This window comes from Chroicocephalus ridibundus, chromosome 23, assembly GCF_963924245.1.
Source record: "Chroicocephalus ridibundus chromosome 23, bChrRid1.1, whole genome shotgun sequence".
Lineage (NCBI taxonomy): Eukaryota > Metazoa > Chordata > Aves > Charadriiformes > Laridae > Chroicocephalus > Chroicocephalus ridibundus.
In genome coordinates this window covers 6,122,968-6,145,234 of record NC_086306.1, presented here as the reverse complement: position 1 = coordinate 6,145,234, position 22,267 = coordinate 6,122,968, and the positions used below count along the sequence as shown (strand labels likewise).

General features: G+C 56.4%; 2 protein-coding genes across 3 annotated transcripts; both read right to left on the bottom strand.

Annotated features, from left to right (window-relative positions):
• Positions 1-159: 159 nt before the first annotated feature.
• On the bottom strand, positions 160-16,528 carry DDHD2 (DDHD domain containing 2). Of its 2 annotated transcripts, XM_063358873.1 has the most exons (19): positions 14,584-16,528; positions 14,398-14,494; positions 14,101-14,198; positions 10,029-10,219; positions 9,081-9,170; positions 8,595-8,715; positions 7,452-7,541; positions 6,097-6,232; positions 5,404-5,612; positions 5,191-5,261; positions 4,878-4,997; positions 4,568-4,663; positions 3,994-4,122; positions 3,736-3,891; positions 3,553-3,655; positions 3,305-3,469; positions 2,683-2,845; positions 2,278-2,396; positions 160-1,734 (listed from the first exon to the last, which is right to left on the bottom strand). In XM_063358873.1, exons 5-18 carry the CDS (start codon positions 9,159-9,161, stop codon positions 2,306-2,308), a joined length of 1,731 nt encoding a protein of 576 aa, XP_063214943.1. In that variant the 5' UTR covers positions 9,162-9,170; positions 10,029-10,219; positions 14,101-14,198; positions 14,398-14,494; positions 14,584-16,528; the 3' UTR covers positions 160-1,734; positions 2,278-2,305. The 2 variants fall into 2 exon arrangements, with proteins under 2 accessions (XP_063214943.1, XP_063214942.1); XM_063358872.1 differs by lacking the exons at positions 14,101-14,198; positions 14,398-14,494; positions 14,584-16,528 and adding an exon at positions 11,483-14,035.
• Positions 16,529-16,863: 335 nt separating this feature from the next.
• Positions 16,864-22,244, bottom strand: BAG4 (BAG cochaperone 4). Its single transcript, XM_063358874.1, has 4 exons — positions 22,106-22,244; positions 19,830-20,090; positions 19,288-19,524; positions 16,864-18,222 (listed from the first exon to the last, which is right to left on the bottom strand). Exons 1-4 carry the CDS (start codon positions 22,181-22,183, stop codon positions 17,719-17,721), a joined length of 1,080 nt encoding a protein of 359 aa, XP_063214944.1. The 5' UTR covers positions 22,184-22,244; the 3' UTR covers positions 16,864-17,718.
• Positions 22,245-22,267: the final 23 nt, after the last annotated feature.

Below are 22,267 nucleotides of genomic sequence, written 5' to 3'. Positions count from 1 at the left end.
ACGCGACCCCGTCATGTTCAGTTTGCGCCATATAAGCCCTCTACGACCCTGCAACTTCAATAGAAGTTACAGAAATAGCTTTAATTTTCCCTATAATAGTGCACATGGGAATTATTCAACCCCCTCCCTCCCTCTCCCCCCAAACAGGCACACACCACAGTCATCTACTTATTTATTTTGGCTTTTACTGGAAAAGACATTAAATAACATTTAAAATGTATTTAACTTCTTTCTTTTTGTTTTTTTAACAAAGTGCATAACTTAAAAAGCTGATCATTAGAGTGTCCCGTGTTAAGACTGTTCCTTTTCCTACTCTTGTAGGAGACGCTTTAGCAATCAGTAGTTCAGGCGCCGACTGAGCAGCGTGTCTGTTCCTGCAGTCAGGTAAAAGAACAGCTTCTGTTCCTTCGGGATGGGAGGAGGGATGTAGGCTGCAAACAAAACCTTTCAGATAGTGCAAATAATGCAGTACAACGGAGGACAAACAAACAGGCTGTGGAAAAAAAGGCTCCTTACCCCATGCAGGGCAAAAGTCAGCGGGAGGGAAAGTGGTTTGGCTCTTCCCAAGGCTGTCACAGCAACGACCTTACACACCATGAAGCCTCTGCCTTGCCCCCAGGCTCCAGGCGACTGCGGAGCTGGGCTCGTGGGGTCACTGGGACACAGTGTCCCGACCCTATGGATCTGGGCTCCGGCTGCAATTTGTGTATTTAAAACCAAGAACGACTGGAGCCTGGCTGGCGTGAGATCCCCGCAGCCACCCTGAAAGCCACACTGCAGCAGGACGGCAGTGCTGCTCCGCGCCCCTGCAGAGCAGAGGAGGGCTGTCCCTCCAGAACTCCAGATTGCCTGGATGCTGCTGAGGAGCAGCTGCTTTCCCCCAGCAGAGCTGTAGCTTGACCCGGAGGTGAATTTCCTCCTGTTTAGTCACACCTGGGCACTAGCTTGGTCCTACACGAGACGCGGGCAGTGCTTCAGGGATGCCCGTGGTTTATGTCCGCCGTGGGCTGGGTGAGGATGCTGAGAAGTCGCTACCAACCTACTGCAGCAGGGAGGCACGAGCGCCCGGGTCAAGCGCGCACAAACATGCCGCTCTCACCAGCTGTTTTACGGGGCAGTCCTGCCTGGCACAGCCCATGGGTGCACACACCAACCATGCAGCAGCAGTCCAAGGGGATGAGAGTCGCTGGTAGACACATTCCTGCTCGCTTCACAGCAGATGCCGGTGCCCTGCGCTTCCCCTCCCAAAGACCGCAGTCCTCGCGCCCGGTGCTCTGTTACAGCAGGGAGAAGTCAGCAATCTCCTTCGCTCGCCAAGGCTGCTATAGGTCTCTCCACGCTGCATGTTTAAGGCTTTTATTCTTCAAGGTCCCAAGCTGGGAGTTTCCTCACTGTGCCAGGAGCAGGGTCAGGCCCTCGGTGGCGGTTCCTCGCCCAGGCAGCTACTCTGCGTCGGTGCTAGAGGAGCCAGCGTGATTGCTTACAAGGTGGAGGGTTAAAAATACAGCTTGCCACAGGGAGTCATAGTGCAAGTGCTGTGTGTGTGTGTGAGCAGAAGTTTTTTCCTTTGATATATTTCCCCCCAGCCCCTACCCAAAATGGAGGAAAATCATCCTTATCTCCAGGTAGCAGCAAGTACTTGGGAAACAGCATGCGGGGGACACGGCAGCAGAGGAGAGAGGAAGGCAGAGAAGAAATCTGGACTTTCCTGGTGAGTGCTTGGTTGAATTGGATCTAAGAAAGCAAAAGGAGAACATAGGAATAGCTGCACTAGGAGAGACCAGAACCCACCCAGCCCAGCCTCCTGTACCCAGCGTAAGGCTTTGAGGGCCAGAAAACCCAAGGATGCGCCTCACCCCAGTCTCCCCTTGGCCAGCAATGAGCAGCAGAGGGTGAGAGCACCCCTGCAAGACCCGCAGGGTCCACGCTCTGGTTCGCTACTTGTCTATAAGAAACGTTTAGCCCGGGAGGCTTGGAGCATGGGCTGCACATCTGGTTGTTCCCTTGGTGGACTGAACAGATCATAACCGTGCACAGTTGCTGCTGCCCTTATTGTCAGCAGCAGCAGTTGATTAGCTCTCCCGTGGCCGATAGTGCTTGTGTGCAGGATGGGAGGAAAGAAGCCAAACATGCTGACAGGCCAAAGAAAAAGCCCGACACAAACTCCTGCCTTAGACACAGCGCCGTAAATAAGGGATATTATTCCCTCAAATGGACCAGATGTCCTCTGAGGTGCCCTAGGAAATTCGGAAGGCGGGTGTAAGCAGGGTGACTTACATCAAATGGCCAGAACAGCATAGGTTGGTCACTGGCTTCCTGGCAAAGGTTGATCCAGCGTAATGCCTTGTGTCTGGTATATCTCCTTCAGAACCAGCAGAACGGTGTCTTCTGACTCCCTGGAGGAGGAGAACGAGGGAATTAGAGGGGGATACTTCCCTCCATGCTGTCAGGACATCCGTGATGGTTATGGGGTAGACACGGTGCAAATGCAGGCAGTACCAGGCAAGGAGAACTACAGTGGTCTTCCTCTGTCCCTACCCACTTGTTATGTCTGCGTTACAGGCAAGAGAATATCTTGTTTACTCAGTTAAGGCTTTTCTTATTACATTGGCTTTAAAAACGATGGCACTCTGCTTACATCAGACATGAATTTGAAGCTTTAACAGTTGTGCAGAAGCTTACCAATAGCAGAGATGCCCTTGTAGTGCAAATAAATACTCGTTAAAGCTCTCTATTGGCTTCTCCTGCAGCACGTAGTCTATGCGATTCCCTCCGTTCAGCCTCCCCACGTTAATGAGGGAGGCCTCTTCCTTCACTGCTGCGGGGGGCTCTTCTGCCTTTGTCTCTGGAGGAATAGAGAGCATTGTGGTTCAGCCAAGGGGCACCAGCAGCCATGAAAATGCAACAGCATCACCCTGCCCTCCCTTCGCCCCACTGCGGGCTCTTGCAGAGGAGAGGCAGCTTAAGTGCTTGGTCCTTCCTCCCCAGGGTTTTCCGACTCTTGTAAAACAGCATAGCAAGAGACAGCTAGAGAAGGGGGACAGGCTTGGCAGGCTTACAAAGCAGTGTGGGTGTGCCGAGACCCCCAGGAGGTCAGCTTGCTTCTTCCCCCCCGCCTCCTCAGGCAATGACAGGGGAAGGCATTTGGAGAGCCAAGTGCATCTGCAGCTCAAAGGCAACCCCTGGGGTTGACGCCAGCGTGGGCACCTCGCCGGTGTGGCTGCAGGGAGCCCCAGCACGCTGCAACGTGGGCAGGCTGCGATGCTGTATCACGGCTCCCCATCGCCCCGCACGCACCACCGACCTGGCTGCTTCTCCGCGCTGGCCTCTGCCTCCCCTTCGGCCTCGGTACTCGCCCCCTCCACGGCTGGCAGCGGGGCTCGCGTGAAGGACTGCCAGGCTACCCGCAGGGACCCCAGCAAGTTGTTCTTCAGGTCCACGCTCATGCGTGTCAGGCCTTCTTTCAGCTCTGAAAGGCAGGAAGGGTCAGCATGGGGCTGGGGGCCGCAGCCGCTGCCCCGCGCTGGGGGAGAGGGGCTGCCCTTCCCTTACCGAGGTGCATTCTCTTCCTGCCCTTGTGGTGAGGCAGCAGCATGGGCTCAAACTCCAGGTCTGGGACGATCATGGGCTCAATCCTGTAGGCCACCGGGTCAAACTGTAGAGAGGAAGGGAACAGTGAGCCAGGGCTCGTGATCCACGCGTTTCACACAGGAAGGCTCTGGGCCTTATACCTACAGGGTGGAAGATGTTGAAGAAGCCTTTGCAGGTGGGTAGGCTGTAGTTTGGGTTGATCCGCTTCACTCCTCGCACCGTGAGAAACATCCCAATGGGAGACCCGAAAGCAAAGAAGATGGTGGGCTTGTAGTTCAGCTGAGGATAGTTTGCTGAGACCTAGGAGAGGGAGATTCGGATTTGTTTCACGAGACAAACTCTGTGCTGGTTACGAGCGCCTCATTGTTGCAGTTAGAGCACAGTGCCGAGCTCGGTAGTTACCTGTCCTAAGCCAACATCCCGGTACTGGCAATTCGCACCATCGTCTGTGCTGTCTGGGTTGTGCTGCGATGGGGACCCAGGCTCTGCTCGGTGCTCCCGGCTGTGCCTGGGACCTGCTGCGCTCTGGTCCTGCAGCAACACGACGGGAAACACCACTATCGCAGCTGCTGCAGCGAGCCCACACCACGGCCCGTCCTCCCGCCCGTGAGCAAGAACACGAGGCAGCGAACTGCCCGGCATCCCATGGTCTCAGCAGCATCGTCCTACTCCTGACAACCACCTCTCTAGCTGCCATCACTAGCTTCAGTCTCTACCACTGTTAACTAGTCCTCCTGCTCTGTGATCTGCCTTACAGGCCACAGGATGAAGTGATCCTGCAGCAGGGTAACACCAGCGTAACTCGGGAGCAGCAAGCAGCTCTGTCACCACAGCAAACACGAGCCTGTGAGAGCCGCCCGAGCGAGGATGGCCGGGAATGAGGAGGTCGGGGCGCTCAGGGACTGATCATACGTGGTCCTTGTCTGGGAGCAACGGGATGTGACCTGGCTGAATACAAGCTGTGCGAAAGACAAACCTGCATCTCCATCTTGGAGCTGATGTAATGTAGTATCTTCATTCTTGGTCCTAAGGGAATTCCCATTTCTTTAAGGTTCTTCTCTGTGCACAAGAACTGGAAAATAAGCAACCCAGGTGTGAGTCCAGGAGCAGAGAGGTGTGTGCGGGGAGGTATTTCTGTTCTCTGTAATTCTGTTCCTGCCGCACTCCTCAGAGACGTTTCGTGTGCAGGTGAGTCAGTACCAGGAAGATGTGCACAGGGTGGGAGGAGTGGGAAGAAAAGCAAAGAGGAGACAAACAAGAGACAGCAAAACAGGAGAGCTCCTTACCAGTGCTTGCCTGTCCATTTTCTCCTTCTCAAAAACATCACAATATTCGGACAGCTGCAGCTTCTTCAGGATTTCTTTTACTTCCTCGATACCCCTGTTGCTTGAGGTTGCCCTGGACCCCTGTGAAAAGAGCCATCAGGGATTGTGCTTTTTGCTCACTTATTTTCTCCCGTACGTTTTGGAGTCTCTGCCCCTTCCCCAGGCAGCGGCAGAAGCAGGAGGTTGGTGCGGCGCTGCCCTGGCACAGCCACCCCCATGGGGCAAGCGCTGCAGGAGCACCCGGGGGGTCCAGATGCCACCGGAGAACACGTACCTCCTCGCTGTGCTCGTCCTCCTCGGGAGCAGCCTTCTGGTTCGTCAGGAGATCAAACAAAATCAGCGACCCTAGAAACCAGGGGTGGGCAGACAGAGCATCAGCATCTCATCGGGGAAAAGCCCCACGCCGTCTCCTTTCTGGGACAAAAGTACCCTCCCTGCTCCCACGGCACGGTGACATTGAGGGGACCCGCGGGTGAGACGCCCTTACCCAAGCTGTGCCCAGCAATGGAGACCCCCCCTTTGAAGAGGGGGTTCCTCTGCAGGAAGAGCTGGTAGAGGCGGTTCATTTCGGACGCCACCGTGTCCACGATGGTCTGGCAATAGGTGGAGCTGTTGTAGAAGAAAACGTCCAGGATGGTGTCGTTGATGAAGTGACGCAGGCGATTGATGCTCGGCAAAGTGATTCGCTCCAGGTCACTATGGGGGGAAAAGAGGAGACAGGGAGCTGCAGTTAGAGGTGCCAGTGAGCCCCGCCACGTTTCTAAAGCAAAGTGTAAGTTCAGAGAAGGATTGCCACCGTCCCAAAGGACATAACATTGTAATCAGACCGTCGGCTCATGCCGAGACCGAAGGCAGAGCACAGCTTTTACACTCCAGGCAGGAATAAGGAGCCTGGCCTTTCTTCCCCAGGAGCCCAGCCTGCCCTCTGCCCTTCCTCGGGCACTGTGGAGCAGCGCCTGAGTGCAGAAACGGGGTGCTCAGCTTCCAGAGGCCTTTAGCAAGGTGTGGATGCCCACGGTCCCCTGTCCTGCTCACCCGTGCGTGCTCACAGCCCTGAACACTCACAGTTGTCCCTTTGCCCGGCAGGAAAAGTGGAGTTTACGCCGGAGGAGGCTGGCTGTGCACTGTGCCGTTCCCACGGACACCGGCACCGGAGGAGGTGGCTGTCGGGGACACTTACACATCCACCCCGGTGGAGTGGAGGGAGCTGTGCCAGTTCACAGGGAGGAACTCCACCCGGCCGATCTGCTGCTGCTCCTGGGCTTTCTTGAAGTGCGCTTGCAGCATGCTCAGGGAAACGCTCCTGAAGTCGTTCACTGGAAAAGAGCGTGAACTCCTACCGAGATGCACCAGGCCACAGAGCAGCCTGCTGCATCAACAACGCTTAATAAGATAAAAGAAAAGATCATTACCAGGGGAAATCCCACCAGGGTCTTTAATCTGCTGCTGCTGCTGCTACCCTAAGACCTTCAATCTTTAACTACAAGATCAGGGGAAGGCTCCATGTCCTTACACGTGTGTTTACGGGATTTCGCTGTCCCAGCTGTAACAAGCCTCCTTTCCACATGGGCAGGGCTTTAACACAGCAGTCGGGATAAGAAAGGTGCTTTTGGGAATTAAAAAAAAAAAAAAAATCTGTTGCGAAGATGCACATGTTAGAAAGGGAATCCTGAGGGAGGAGATGAACTTGAAATTACTCAGTTCTGAGGGAGAGAGGCTGATTCCCTTCATTTCAGGTGGTCGGCAGCCTTGAGAGCAGTTTAATCAGATGAACATACAGAAGAACAGACTGCAGTAACGCAGAGGTATATTTTATAGGAACTAAAGACAGTCTGCTGTGAAAAATCCCTGCTCCCTTTATTTCTACAAGTTAAATCACGTCGGGCTGCCAGGCAGTTTCAGTGATCACCTCTCCGGGAACTGAAGCGCTCTGAGCAAGCAATAACGAACAGGTCAGGCCAGAGTCACTCGGTTGAGCATCCCGTCACCGATACTGATCGGCAGCGGGTGCTAAGAGGAGTGTGTAAGAGCAGTGATTCCCCCTCGCCCACTCTCCTAACCTCCAGGCATTCGCAGCTTGGGGATTTCCTCAGCCAGAAGCAGCATCGCTGCTTTTGGTCCAAAATCGCTCCCGAGGCCGCCGGATGGGGTGCTGGCAGTTAGGCTTCACCCAGTGAGATTAAGCCCTAGCAATAGACTGAGCAGGTTACTAATTAGTTTAGCAGGTTTAGACAGTTACTTGGAAAATCTGTATCCAATTTGGGAAACTCACTATTTTGAGCAGCAGCAGAACACAGTGATGGGAAGTGGTTGCCCAGACCTTTCCAGATGGTAGGATTTAATGGGTTAGTGAGCCTTGCACTCGCGCTCCCCACTGCAGTCAGCAAATTCGACTGTGCAGCTTGCCAGCGCGAGTGGCGGGGTGGTGGGAATGCTCTCTTGACAGCGTTTCACATTCTCTGCGCAGACGAGGGCTTACTGGCTCCGCTAAAAGCGGCGTGTGGGAAGAGGACCCCGGCCGGGCTCCAAACCTACCGCACTGGACGATGCTCCGGAACCGAATGTCGCATGCTGGGCCGATCCCGTGCACCACGAAAACCAGGTGATCGATTTGCAGAGGCTCCCCTAAGGAGGAAAGAAGAGTTCAGAGCACGGGCCCTGTGCGGGACGTCACTTAACGGGGAACTGACCCGCTGAAACCACAGACTCCGCAAGAGAGCGGAGCCTCCCATCCTCACCTCAGCCAGGTAAAAACCCTTGCGTTAGCGCCCGGGTTTGTGCCTAAAGGGCAGTGGGATTTCTCACATTTCTTTGTTTGCCCTGCTAAATTCAGCTGCCCGCGCCGGGATGGATCCGGATCAAGGGGACAGTAGAGGAAGGCAAAGCGGCTCGTCCCCCCTTCTGTCACCATCCACACTTCGGCGGGGGCGGATGGCCCTCGCAGTGACACCCACCTGGCCCGGGGCACATTCAGCACAGGAGAGGGCAGGCCCAGAGGACTCGGTGTCCAGCCTGCTCTGCTGAGCCACCCGGCCACTGCGTCCCTGCAGCTCTCAGGTAGGTGCCACGTGACGTTACGTCTTGTTCTCTGCTTCCCACACACTTTAGTTTGCATATGCACCTTCCTGAAGGCGTGCAGGCATGGAAAATGAAGGGGTTAGATGGGAGTAACTGCCTGTCCTCACCACGGGGACAAGTCCTGAGTGTCACCACGGGGACAAGTCACGGGAGCTCGGGGACAGCTGGGAGGGGACAGAGCCGACACATCTTCAGGGATGGGGAGGGCATGTGCGCCAGAAAGTCACCTACATGTAGGCAAGTAATAAACCCCCGTATCCCCACCACGGAAACAAACTTCTCCTTTACGAATGTCCACGCCAAGACCTGAGGGTTTATTTCAGGCACTGCAGAGCTTCCCACAGTGCTGGTCTCAGCGCAGGGGCTGGAAGCGCCGTGCCTTCCCCCATGCGTCTGCCGCCTCTGCACGTTCGTTTACGCTGCGGGCTCTCTGGTGCTAGGAAGGTTTCTGAAAACCATTCAGTTCCTTTTGGCATGAAACTTTTAGATACGCCCCTCATTTAAAGGATCATGGAAGCTTCTGTCAGTCCTTTTGAGAAAACAGGCTGGAAAAGAGTCTGTAGCTTTGGCAGGGTGGGAGGGAGGGAGAAGCGAGCTCACCATTGGGGATCTCGGCAGCGATGTTTTCTACTCCTCTCTTCACAGTCCGAGGTCGACCTTGTTCCGTAGGAGTTGAGCCCCAGTCATCGGAGGTGGCAACCGGATGGTAGTGCACCATCAGCTTGTAAACAAGAAGAGCCTGTCATTAAGCTGCGCTGCATACCGGGGCCAAGCGGGGGAGAAATTCTGCTACAAGAGCTGGTAGGCGGTACGGGGTGGTACCAGAGCGCGATGTGTAACTGCGCTGGTACGAGCCCTTTGCACAAAGAGAGTGAAAGGTGTGTTTGTAAAGAAACGTTAAGGTGCGAAGCAGACTCTCTGCTGGCATCTCTCTACTCGGGCGCCCGCAGGCGAGGGGAATGCTGTTTGGACGGAATTGATTTCTCAGCAGATATGGTTAAAAAAAACAGCATAAAGCCAGGCCCTCAAGAGAACTGAAGGGATGTCCTTGCTGGTGGAACACAAAGATCACCAGGCCCTCCTCACCTTTGGGTTGTGCAAGATAATGATTTCCCGGCTAGGGGACTCCAGTTTCTTCTTCCACTCGTCCAGGGTCACAGCAATCATGTAAGCTTCCTAAGGAAAAAAAACCCACCCTCTGTAAGTCAGCTGAATGTATTCCCATGAATATTCAACCACCTGGGATATTCCCCACCCATTTTATGGTATCTGTTATCGACACATTTTGCGAAAGAGGCAGAGAAATCTGCCAGGTCACGCTGAGAGAACAACAGGGTCATCCGAGTATCAGCTGCTGGAGAGCTTCCAGGAAAGCCCCCGTTTTAATAGCAGCAGCAGCAGATTTCCCCGTCAATTCAGAAGGGTATTTTTTGGTACATTAGAATACAGATGATTGTAAAGATGTATATTTTTAAATATATATATATATATATCTCTTTCCAAAGCAAGTCTCCAGCTATTAACAGTACAGACCACTGAAGTCTACATTCAGTGGGTCCCCCTGGTGATGGTTCCTCTTTCCCACATTCACAGTTCCCTTGGGTTTGGTGAAACTGTGAGCGCAGCGAGGCCGGTTCTCACAAGGAGAGTCGCGCTGAAGTCCCAGCAGACAGCGCAAAACAGCGCAAAGCTGCTAGAGCCAGGCTACGAGCAAGGCCGGAGCTGCGTGACGTGCCGACAGCACCCGGGCACTTCAGCGCGTAGCAGAAGGATGGCAACGGGCCTGGGCAAGGGCGGGAGGAAGGGGAGGCCACCTAGTTCCAGCAGGCTGGCAGGGAGGCAGCGGCAGTGTTAAAGTTCTGTTAATCAGCTGCAAAAACCCCGTGCCAAAGCCTCTTTTGAGTTCGTGTCCTCAGCCGTGACCGTGGTGCCAGTTGCCTCCTGTGGAGTTTGGGACGTCGGGGCCAGTATTTGACAATGAGAAGCCAAGATGCTTCTCGGCAAGATGGAAGCTACCAGGAAAGGCGTGTTTACCTCCAGTTCTTCGCTGAAGGTCTCTGAGTAGGGAATATACTTGTTGTCTTTGTCTCCCTTGTAAAACCAGGTGCAGCGACGCACTTCAGATACCTCCTCCTCCCAGTACACCGCAACACGCTGCCTCTTCTTCAGGTGCACATCGTACCTACCCCCCGACGTTGGGACAACCAGATCTTCTTTGTCTCTCCCTGCAGGAACCAAGGCCTGAAATTAATCGTGAGAGGACCAGCAAGGCACGCTACCAGAAAGCTGTGTACCACGCCAGATCACGGGGCTGAGACTGGAGCATCTCCTGTGGGCAGCACGCACAAGCAACAGCAGCAGACACCAATGTTCTCCGTATCCAAGCACGGAGAACAACGTTGGCAGGCATCCTAGGAGAGATGCCCCAAGTCAAACTTGCCCTGGAGACAGAAGGTAAGACGAAGGCATTAAGCTACAACCATCTTCCTCTCTAGTTCAGGCACAGGCTTACACGGACTCTTTCTGCCTCACTTAGATGGTAAAACATGAATTTGTGTCCCTGGGAAGTGCATTGCTTATGGTGGAGGTGCGGGTCTACGGGTCTCTCAGCCATTCCCCTCTAAACTGCACAGATCCCAATACAGGCTTCAAATTCTGTTAATTCTGCTGCCGTTTGGGTCTGCCCGCTGGCCAGGCTGCCGGGGGAGCGCCCGGTGCCAGGCTGTGCTGGGCTCGGCTGCGGTCCTGGCACGGAGGACTGGCGGGATGGCCTCGAATCCAGAGCTTCCCAGGAGAGGGAGGACGGAGTGACCCTTGGGCAACGGGAGCCCTGCCTGCCGCCGTCGGCAGCAGCAGTGCTTCGAGCACGGTCCTGGCAGCGGGTCGTGCTGACAGGCCGTATTCGGCAGCACGGCGGGGTCTCATCGCCAGCGGTGCCGCTCAGAGCAGGCAGAGCACCGCGCATCCACATGGGAGGAATCTCCCCAGCCGAATTTCTGACATCCTGCTGACACTGTCCCATCCACACCCACCAGGGTGCTGTGCAGTACAGTGATACGTAATTTAGAGCATCTGTCAAATGAATGAGGTCAGACCATTCAATGCACCCAAACAGCTTAGTTATTCATGCCTTTACAGCGCTAGGAGTAGGCACGTTGCCAAAAAAAGTCCAAATTTAAAATTCCCGAGGGAAAATTTGGCATCCCAGGCAGAAGCTGGATGTGCCCAGGGAATTTCCCTCCGATACCCAGACAGCGCTTCCCCTGGGCACGCACCTGATGCTCCCCCGTTGACCTTACAGGCCCGTTCCTTACAGCGATTTTAAGAGCAGTGACTGGGTATTTAAAATCAAAGGGCAATTTAAAAATAGCAATGATGGGAGCTGAAGGCGGGCACCGCTGTGAAATCCCCCAGGCCCTGGAGGGGGATGGAGTCCAATCTGCCGTCCCCGACGCCCCAGCCCCTGCCCACGGGTGTTCTCCCCCTACCTGAGCCCTGCGCCTCTTCCAGCCGCTCGGAGTCCTGGGCGCTGAAGGGGACCCACCGCTCCCTGCCGTCCGTCACCTTGCAGTAGAACCAGTGCGGGGCCACCGGCTCGTACCCGTGTGCGGGGTCCGGCTCCCCGGGCTCCGGGGGCGGCTGCGCCTGTTGCTGCTCCGGGGCAGACATGATGCTCCCGCACCGGGGCGGCGGGAGACGCGGGTGGCCGATTCCGAGCGGCTCGGAAATCCTTATTCCGTCTTAAATGGAAGGCGCTCCCCGAAAATGCCCCCTCTCCCCGCAGCGGCGCCGGCGGTCGCGGGGGGACGGACGCGGCGGTGCCCCCTCCCCTCCCCGCCGCTTCGGCACACGCGGGTCCGTGGGTTCGCGGCCCCGCTGCCCGGCGGCTCCTCCGGCGGCTGCTCTGGGCCCGGCCCGGCCGCCAGCGCAGGCCCCGCTCCGGCCCCGGCGACCGCCCAGCCCGGGGCGGCGTCCCCGGCCGGCCCGGCCCACGGCGGCGTCACGGGCGGGGCCAGGCGCGGAGAGGCCTGCATGCCTGCCTGCAACCCTGCCTGCATCCCTGCCTGCATCCCTGCCTGCATCCCTGCCTGCCGTCCTGCCTCCAATCCTGCCTGCATCCCTGCCTGCCGTCCTGCCTGCATCCCTGCCTGCATCCCTGCCTGCCGTCCTGCCTCCAATCCTGCCTGTATCCCTGCCTGCCGTCCTGCCTCCAATCCTGCCTGTGTCCCTGCCTGCCATCCTGCCTCCAATCCTGTCTCTATTCCTGCCTGTATCCCTGCCTGCCGTCCTGCCTCCAATCCTGCCTCTATTCCTGTCTGTATCCGTGCCTGCTGTTCTGCCTCCAATCCTGCCTGTATCCCTGCCTGCCGTCCTGCCTCTATTCCTGCCTGCATCCCTGCCTGCCGTCCTGCCTGTGTCCCTGCCTGCATCCCTGCCTGCCATCCTGCCTGCATCCCTGCCTGCCGTCCTGCCTCTATTCCTGCCTGTATCCCAGCCTGCCGTCCTGCCTCCAATCCTGCCTGTATCCCCTGCCTGCCATCCTGCCTCTATTCCTGCCTGCATTCTCTGCCCGCCATCCTGCCTGCAACCCTGCCTGCATTCCCTGCCTCTATTCCTGCCTGCATCCCTGCCTGCCATCCTGACTCTATTCCTACCTCTAGTCCTGCCTGCAATCCTGCCTGCATCGCCTGCCCACCATCCTGCCTGTATCCCTGTCTATATCCCCTGCCTGCCATCCTGCCCACCATCCTGCCTGCAACCCTGTCTGCGATCCTGTCTGCCATCCTGACTGCCATCCTGCCCGCAGTTCTGCCTGTATCCCTGCTTGTAATCCTGCCTGTGATCCTGCTTATATTCCCTGCCTGCAGTCCTGCCTGTATCCCTGCCCATGGCGCTGCCTGTATCCTGTCCTGCCTGCAAGCCCTGCCTACGTCCCCTGCCCACAACCCCTGCCTGCATATCCTGCCTACAGCTCCTGCCTGCAGCCCCTGCCCGCGGCCGCAGCTCTCGGGAGGGTTGCGCAGCCCTTGCGGCTGGCAGCGGCCCGGGTGGATCCACACCCAAAAGCCATCGCAGGCAGGCGATGCCAGCGCTAATTAGGATTCTCTGGCCTAAGTCTTGAGTCCAGGATGGTCATTATGCCCCTGAGCCGGATGCGGGCAGGCAGGGGCATGCGGTGTCGGCACAGCATCGCCGGGAAGCACGTGCCTTCGTGCCAGCTGCCTCCCACGTGCAACACAAACACTTGAGCATAGGGTGCTCCACAGCAGAAACCACGAGATGCTGATTTAGTGTTTGTTTTTCAATCCTTATGTGCCTGTTTCGCCTCAGTGGAGATTGAGAAACCCTTTTCTGATGGTTTATGCTGCTCGTAGAAGTGACAGGGCAACCCCGGAATAAGAGTTTGGTTTCTGCAGAGACGAGCCTCGTGATAAATATAGAGACATGCTTTCTAATCTGGGGCTTTGTGGTGTGGGTGGATGGTGTAAGATAAACCAGTTGCCAGTAATTGTCATCCCTGTGCTCACCTCCACCGCGGCAGTTACTGGCTGGGAAGACTGAATGGCCAGAAGTGCTAAAATCCTCAGTTTTGCATCTGTAAAGCAAATGGCTGCAAACCTTGTTGGTGCAGCTTGGCCTGCGCAGGGCCCGCGCCAGCTCGGTGCTGTCACAGCTCCTGCCTGCACCTCTGCTGCAGCGTCTCTCTCCTTTCAGATCGCCGTCCAAGCCTGACCCACTTTGGTCCTGCTTTGAAGGAGACAGGAGGCGGTGGGGACACGGCGGGGACGGATGCGGTTACGTCAGCGGGAGCGTTCTGCAGTGGTGCGGAAGGTACAGCCCGGCCCTCGGCTCGGCTCAGCTTTGGGGGAAACACACAGAACCCACCATCCGCCCCGGGGACGCAGAAACGTCGGCCGCAGCCGCCTCTTCTCACAGAGCTGTTCAAATAACCAGCCCCGCTGAAATGGTAACCTGCCATTTCGGCCCACTTTGTGATGTTCTTTCCTGTGCTTTTCACTAGAGTTTACATAAGCCTCTGCCAAGTCCTTCCCACATGCGGGGAATTAAACTCCGGAAGAGGAAATATTGTAAAGGAATACGTTACCTCGATAGGTTCAGCACCAAAACACCAGAGAAGAAACCCACCTCCCTCCTTCCTCCCAGACTTTGGCTTGTGTGCCACGCACGTACTTTCAGTTTTTCCTGTGAAGAGATAAACGTATCGTTCTTACCACGTCTCCCCAGCGGGAAACCTTTGTCCCAGTCCACAGAGCGCTGGTGATACAGCAGCTGAGCGTGTGGGTTTTTCTCCTCTCCTGGCTGACTGCATTGCAGTGCTACTGAGTTTGCAAGGTATCGGGATTGCTCCACGCTCCTCCTCGCACAGCTCGAATCTACTTACCTCTTTTCCCTGGCAACTGGCAGGGGAGGGAAATGACTATTAGAGCAAACAGGATGCCATAAACAATACTGTTTTGTTCCTGGTGCAGTTCTTGCTACTGAAACAAATACAGAAAATACAGTTTCAGCCAGCTCCACAGACTCCAGCCTGACTGAAGCTGGCTGCTGGCTGCTTCTTTTCACGTACCTGTAAGCAGTGATTTGCTGCAGCACTTCTGCTGGTAACGCCACGTCCTCAAAAAAGCAGCAGGGCTGACACATCAGTGCCCTGACTGTTGCCACCTCACCCAGGTGACGGTGGCAGAAAGAGCTGTGAAACCCACGGGTAGCGGGAGGGACACCTGCCCCGGGGCTGGTGGCCGCGGTGCTCGGGGAGCAGCTCTCGGAGTGTGGGGGGTTAGAGCTCGGCTGCGGTTCTGCCCCTTCTTGGGGCGCTTTGATAAAGGGGTTGATCCAGCAAAGGCGGGGAGACCCTGCGGCTGGGAGGGGTGTGAAGGCACCTGCCGGCGCCGCGACTTGTCCTTTACAGCTCCGCGGGCTGTAGAAGTCAATCCACGCTGATTGACAAGCTGAAGGATTCCACTTTCTCTGCTGAAGTAGGACTTGCACCACCTCTTGCAGCAACAAATTTCAGACTTTGGCTAGATCCTGCCCAAAGGGAATCCAAACCTCTATTTCAACAGCCATGCCAACCAAATAAAAAAACAAATGTGGTAAGAGAGGATGGAATGAGCTCTTTGGTAATTCCCTGGAGAGCACAAATGCGGTGAGACTGTGGCCTGGACTTGGTGCTGAACCTGAAATGGCCGGAGAGCGAAGCGTCAGGGTAGGGTGGTCACGCTTTAATCGGGGCTGGCTCCACTCCCCAGTATGAGTTACGGGATCAAACGTGCATCCGCCTCCAGCAGAAAGGAGAGCCTTCCAGCCAGGTACGGGTGGTTTCAGAGCGCAGCCGTGCCCTGAGCACCAAGGAGAAGTGCAGCAGAGGCTGTTCTGCCCCCCGGCATCACCAGTTCTCTCCTCCCGAGCCCCCCTTCGCCCCACGAGAGCACAGCCACCCCCGCAGCCTTTGCCTGGGGCAGAGCGTGGCTCAGGCTGCTGCCTGCGTGCTGCGCGCACCGCGGCTCCGACGGCTGGATTCGGCACCTCTTCTCCAGAATGCGACAAGTTAGGTCTCTTTACATTCCTTCTTTATTTTTTCATCTCCTTCATAGCCTTGTACAGCCAAGCCTTGCAGGGCATGCTAACGGATCAGAAGGGCAGGACGCGGTAAATCTGGAGTTGAGTCTGCTAACGATCCTGCAGCACAAGGACTCGGCTTTCTGCCCCCGCACCGAGCATTTCTTCAGAGTGGTTGATAGGTTTTGTTGCTCATATTCCCTTTCAAAAAAACTAAATGAAGTTATTACTGTATCAGGCTAATTCAGTGAACCTGCAGCAGTCTCTCGGGAAAGATTTCAGGACATTAGAGGCAGCGTTTAACAAGATTTTCAACCATATGATAAACCGAAAAGGGTAGAGACACCAGAGTGCTGCTCTTCATTCCTCTGGATTTAAAAAGCCACTGGTAGCAAGGCTGGTAGTGTGGAAATCGTCTCTACCACGAGTATTTTCACAGAAAGAAACAAACGCAAAGCACGGATTAATTCCTGGAGATGCTGCCGACACTGCTGCCTTTGTCAGAGAAAGAAAGGTGGCATTGACTGGGGCTGGGTATAGTGACAGGGCATCGGTCTGTTTATCTGCTTTATCTCCCAGTACAGCCACCCGTCCTCAGAAGTCGGATTTCATGCTGTATCCGAAGGAGGGACAGCCTGGCCCGGCTGCTCTCTGTCTCGCCAGAGGACGAAATAAAATAGCAACCCAGCATTTATCCGTCCCAGGACATTCAGCTCTTTCCTGGCTCACCTCGGCCGGGGCTGTTTTTGCAGGCTGACCACTGCACGTGATGCCAGACGCATCCAACCAGCGGCAAAGGTCAGTCCCGTGCGCGCAGCCCCGTCTGGGAATGGTGTGGGATCTGCCGGGTGCCGTCAGGACAGGGGCAGCTGTCAGCCCGCAGAGCCCGCAGTCAGGGCACTCCCAGCCTCAGGCACGCCAAGACCCCTTCCAGACCCGTCCGGACCCCGACTGAAGGCTCCTGAGGCATCTGCACCGCGTGGGAGGTGATGGGGGACACGGTACCCCACCAGGATCCTCGGAGGTGACTTGCCTTCATCCCTAACCATCGGCCGCTGAGACTGCCTGGCTGTAACCTGCATTGGTTAGAGTTACACAACCTTGCCCACGGCTTCTTTTTAAAGAAAAGAGACTTTGAGACGTCTTAATTACAAAATAACATTTAGAAGTTGTCAGGGTTTATTACCTCGTCACACACAGTCATGATTCACTTACCATGTTGTAACCAGGTTAACAGCAGGCTGAGCCGTTCCCCTCCGTGTTGCGCAGTGCCACCAGGGTGGCATTGCAGTGGAATACAAAACTTGCAGTACGTGGAAGGACGTTACAATTAAAAAGTGGATTTTCACCCAAGTGACCTGGAAAGCGTTTCCAAGCGTCCTGCCGTTTTGGGTTGCTCTGCTCCGACATCGTTCCTCGGCTTGTCCCTCTCCTTTCCAGTGGCAGAACGGAGGTTTCCAGGCTGTGTTCCCATGTCCACGGGGGAAACCAGGGACTGGCCCTTCGCGACAGAGGAGGAACAGCATGACGTGACATCTGCTTGCGTTGATGGGCTGCCAGCGTGGTCCCTTTCTGCAGCACTTCGGTGTAGCTACTTGAGTGCACTAAAACCAAGCAAAACCCTACGACGACACACAAGTTTTTATGGGAAGAAGCTGAAGCTGAAAAGACACACAGTGACCGACAAGCCCAGAGTCTTGGTTGTGGCTGCACGTACCGTTGTGACCACATCTGAGAAGTTTCAGCTGCGTAAAGAACTGCTGCGGCTGCAGGAGGCACCCAGAGATGGGGGCTGGTTTGGGGAACTTTGTACAGTGATTCTCTTCCCGCTGATGCAGAGGATGTGGATTCCCATGGAGACCCCTACAGCGTAAGCACCTCGGGTGGTTCTGCCTTTCCAAGGCCTGGAACAAACAATTCCGTTTGCTGCTTTGGACCTCTCTTAATTTGTCCATTGCCAGGTTATTGGTTGGGGCCGGGCTGCTGGGTTGGGGGGTTTTTTTGGTGGTTTTGTTTGTGTTTTTAACCCAGGGCTTATTGCTATTCCATTGTCAATAGTGCGTAGCAGAAAGAGATGAGATTTAACAGAACTAAAACTCTTTGGAACCTCAGCAACAGACTGTGTGTTGGGGCTGATGTGCTTTCACAATCCCTTTCTTTCCAGTTTTTCCAGTATGGCCTGAATTCTGTGGACGGACTCTTTCCTGGCCTGCCGGACACTGTCCTGGCCACCAGTCTCGATGGAATCCAGTTCCAACAGCAGCTTCGTCAACATCTCCTCCAGAAGCCGGTAGGATTTATCTGTCTTTTTTCCTACAAATTCATCCACCTCTTGCTCCAGCTGTTCAGCCTCCGCCATAACGTGGAGGATTCTCTGAATCTCGGGCTGGATGGCTGCGGAATTTGATGAATGCTGGTCGCCGGGTTTAAAACCAGCCTCCCGGTTCCCGGCTAAAAGCTTCCGAGACGCGCTGTCGTACATTTGGGGCTGGGCGCTGTACTGCACCTTGGGGTTGGAGGGGGATGGCTTGGCGCTGAGCGGCGTGGCTGGCTTGTGGTCATTCATGGTCCCAGAGTGCTGGTGATGGACATCGGGATAGTAGTTGTGTTGGTTTGCGCTTTGCTCAGGTTTGTCGTAAGCACTGTCCTACAGTCAGAAGGAGGAAAAATCTTTAAGTGCATTTCCCTTAAAGCCAGGTCTTTTATCTCTCACTAGAAAGGCAGGCAGGGCTGAGGGAACGGGGTGGCAGGTGACACTGACTGCTTTGAGGTGTGAATGCCTGGGAGGACAGGGCAGACCGGGTTAGGCATGACGTTACCGGGGATCTGGGCAGCATTTTCTAGACTGTCACACACCATGACATCATAACACATCACGGCCCCGTGGGCTGGCACCCCGTGTCCTGCCAAGCGGGCTGGCTTCTGTGAAAAGTCCCAGAGAGGGACACGGGACCCACGCTCTTGTCCCAGGCTGTTAAAGAGCAGATCCCTGGCAAGAGGCACACGTCTAGAAGAAACAGCGTGAGCCACGGAGCGCTCGTTACCCATCAACAGGGAAGATGCTAAATAGATTTCAACATGGTCCCCTTTGGAGAAGACGTTTCTCTGCAGGTAGCACTTTCGAGCTGTTCCCAAATAACAGTAGCCCCCATCCCCGTATCCCCACATCCCCCATCCAGGCTGCTGCTGCCCAGGGACCGAACCTCTGGAGAATCATTTCACTCCTGCTTCAATCCAGAGGGACCTGAGATGAACAGACCCCACCAAATGCATCACTTCCTTTAATTTTTTGCTTAAATCATTCCTCAGTAGAGGATGACTGTGCCCAAACCAAGCACTTGCAGAGGAATACCAGAGTCTGCAAACTGACCCGCGGGTCTGTCCCGCACCCTGTGCTGCAGGATTTCTGGCAGCATTTGCTGCTGAAGAGAGAAGAACTGGACAAGCAAGACGAGGTCTGTCCCATTTCAAGACCTGCCCTGGTACATCTGGTATCTCCAGCACCTTTCTGGAATTACAGCCGTGGATTTTGCTATGCAAATAGGAGATTTTGCTGGCAGTACTCTGGATACCTGCTGCTTTGTTTCCACCTAAAGTAACTGTGCTTGGAGAAAGGGGCATTCCCAGGAGACAGAGGCAGGCTTTGAGGAAAGCCGTACAATCTAGGAGGTCTGACGGCAGCCGGGAAGAACTGCAGAAGCATCAGCCGTACCTTTGAGTCCCATGGGGAAGGGTGGGAAGGAGCTCCGCTGCCGGTCCAGTGTGGATGGGATTCGGAGACAAACGGGTTCCCGTGTGCCGGAGCAGCCGGCCAGCCGTAACGGGGCTGCACCCCATAGATGGGGGGAGCCCACGTGTCCTCCGGGGGTCTGGGCTGTGGCGGAGGCCCCTGCGGCGTGACCCCGGGATTGTCTCCATACGGATACTGCGGGATGGGCATTCCCGGGGTCTGAAAGAAAAGGGGGGGGAACACGTTACCCCCGGAGTCACTCCAGACGGCCCTGGGAATAGCCACAGCCTCAGCCGTGGTGCCCGGGTCCTGCTTTCCCAGCCCACAAGCTTGCAGAACGGGGTGACTACCAGTTTTTACAAGAATAAAAGCAGGCAGGGCAAGCTGCCGTTAGGACCCACGAACCCACCGCAGGAGGCACTGGGGGCTTTCCCTCTGCTGCGGCCCCGTAAAACAACTTCTTCCATCCTGGGAAGCACAAGCCCAGCAGCTGCACCGACGGCGGGGCTGGGAACGGCTCTTACCTGCGGTGGGGAGTAGCCAGGAACCTGCTGCCTCCGGAGAGAGGACCCCTCGGCAGGGCAGTCCGGCGGGGCGTAGCTCCAGGGGGGAGCGGGCGACGGGGGCCGGTACATGCCCGTGGACTCGGTGGGGTAGGGGGTCCGCGGGGGCCCGGAGCAGTAGTACCCCCGTGTCTGCGGCAGGCCGGCGTAGTGCGGGGCGGCACCGGGAGCCGGAGGGTATGGGGGGCTGTAGGCTCCATTTGCGTAGGGAGAATCCATGGCCTGGAGAGGAGGGAAGAGCAGAGGAAAGCGGATGGGGCATGGACACAGGGCAGGAGGGCTCCACTCCATCCCAGCACAGCCCGGGGAAAGATGACTGTCCCTTCCTGCAGCATTTCACTAGGGGGTTTCTTCGCCCCCGAGCTGATTTCTCCCAGTTTTAGGTTTTTCCTGCTCCAACGTGGCTTTCTGTTGGCCACTGTCAATAAACGCTTTGGTCCCACCATCCTCACAGGACGCTTGGGCAGTGTCGGGGGCATTACAGCGGGATGGATTTGCCTGGGTGATGGGAAGAGAGAGGATACACCGATCTTAATCATGCTCCGCTCATAAGCCCTGCTCAGAAACCCACGTAGAACTCCTCACAAGCCTGAACCTCTTTGGAGCTTCAACCACGTCGGTGTAGTCACCGACCGGTGGATGAAAAACACTCCAGGAAAGTTTGTTTCCTCTTTCGTTCTGCAAACAGAAATGATGCAAACAGACGAGATCTACCAGTTTTGGGGCCGGGGGAGCAGGGTGTTGCAATCCCCGAGCCGCAGGTCGTGCGGCGGGCGCGGGAGCGGTCGGGTTTGACAACTCGTCGTGTGAAAGGTCTGTACGCCCGGGACGTTAGTGAGGATTTATCTGAACACACTCCAGCAATCAATGCGTATTGAACATGAGCCTCCATCTAACTGTAGCGGAGATAATTAAGCATTGGGATTTCAGGATGACTCCCTGTAGCTTTGAGCAAAGCAGTTTTTTGCCCGCGAGCTGTTTGACGGAGGAGAGATTGTATCACCTGTGTGCCGGGATTTATGAAAGAGCTGGATCAAACCTACACATCCCATAGGATTAAAACGAGCCACAGTTACGTCTGGCCAGCAGACAGCCTCTTTGGAAAGAGAAAAGCCTTTCCCTTCACACAGTATTTGCGCAACGGCCCCTAAAAAAAGCTATTGCTGCAATAAAAACAACAAATAATAGAGTCGGGAAGAGCAAGTCGTCGGGTGCAGCGGGGCTGGCTTTTTTCCCCCCCTTTCCAGCTTTTTCCCCCCCTTTGCCCCACGCTGCTGGCGTTGTTCCGCTGGCGAGGTCTGTGGCACAAATGTCAGCGCTGATGTGGCTCCGGTTTTGGTGTGCCACACCTGGGAAGAGGGGGACGCGGCAGTGGCCGGACCCTCCAGCCGCACACTGGCTCCGGGGAAGGGGCAGCTCCGTCTGTCGGTGCAGGGCCGGTTAGCTGGGACCGGGACCCGGTGCAGGGCCAGTTAGCCGGGACCGGGACATGGTGCAGGACCGGTTAACCAGGACCTTGTGCAGGGCTGGTTAGCCGCAACATGGTGCAGGACCAGTTAGCCGGGACCAGGACACGTTGCAGGGCCGGTTGGCCGGGACTGGTAACCGGCACAGGGCGCGTTGGCCACAGGACCGGTTAACCAAGACCGGGACCCTGTGCAGGGCCGGTTAACCAGGACCGGGACCCTGTGCAGGGCCGGTTAACCAGGACCGGGATCAATCCTGCCCGGCAATGCCCAGCTCCCAGCGGTCATCTCGGCATCAAACCAACCGAGGATGGCAGCATGTCCCCCGTGAGCTCTCCATTGAAACACGCGCCCTAGAAATGTCACCTTGAACTGGATACGAAGGTAAAACTTTACCGCGTTCACCATTTCGTGGGGTTTTTACCCAGTTCGAGACACCGGCCCAAGCCCGGTGGGGTGGGCGGGTAGATTTTTAATGCAAACGGATCTTTTTGGAAATCGAGCTGAGAAAAATAAGGAAATGAGACTTTAGGAGGGAAGAGACGAGAGTAAAGGTCCGGAGAGCGCGTCGCGGCTCGGTGCCGTCGTTCCCCCGCCGTTGGGGCCGGGTGTGCGCTGGGGGCGCGGGGCTGACCCGCACCGCCGGGGCTCCGGCCTCCGGCGCCGTCCCGATGGCCGTGCGGTGGGCGCCTCGGCTGCCCGTGCGCGGCGGGGCAGAGCCCGGGGCCGCAGCCCTGCCCGCCCGTCCCTCCCCGCAGCCCCCGCCGTTACCTGCGCGGCCGCCGGCGGGCGGGGGGACCCGGGGGGCCACGGCGGGCCCGGCTCGGCGGCGCGGTCGCGGGGCTCCATGGCCGCCGCCCCGCCCCGTCCCGCCGCCAATGGCCGCCGCCCGCCCCGCGGGCCAATCGGCGGCCAGGCCCCCGCCGGCGATGA

Coding starts and splice junctions, on each gene's coding strand:
- DDHD2 (XM_063358872.1), bottom strand. CDS start 11,663: ATGTCTGCCCCGGAGCAGCAACAGGCGCAGCCGCCCCCGGAGCCCGGG. Junction 8,716..9,080: donor TTATCTTGCACAACCCAAAG/GTGAGGAGGGCC, acceptor CTTGTTTACAAG/CTGATGGTGCACTACCATCC. Junction 2,397..2,682: donor CAAGGGCATCTCTGCTATTG/GTAAGCTTCTGC, acceptor CTCCTCCTCCAG/GGAGTCAGAAGACACCGTTC.
- BAG4 (XM_063358874.1), bottom strand. CDS start 22,183: ATGGAGCCCCGCGACCGCGCCGCCGAGCCGGGCCCGCCGTGGCCCCCC. Junction 20,091..22,105: donor GCCCGCCGGCGGCCGCGCAG/GTAACGGCGGGG, acceptor CCTCCTCTCCAG/GCCATGGATTCTCCCTACGC. Junction 18,223..19,287: donor CTTCCCCATGGGACTCAAAG/GTACGGCTGATG, acceptor TTCTGACTGTAG/GACAGTGCTTACGACAAACC.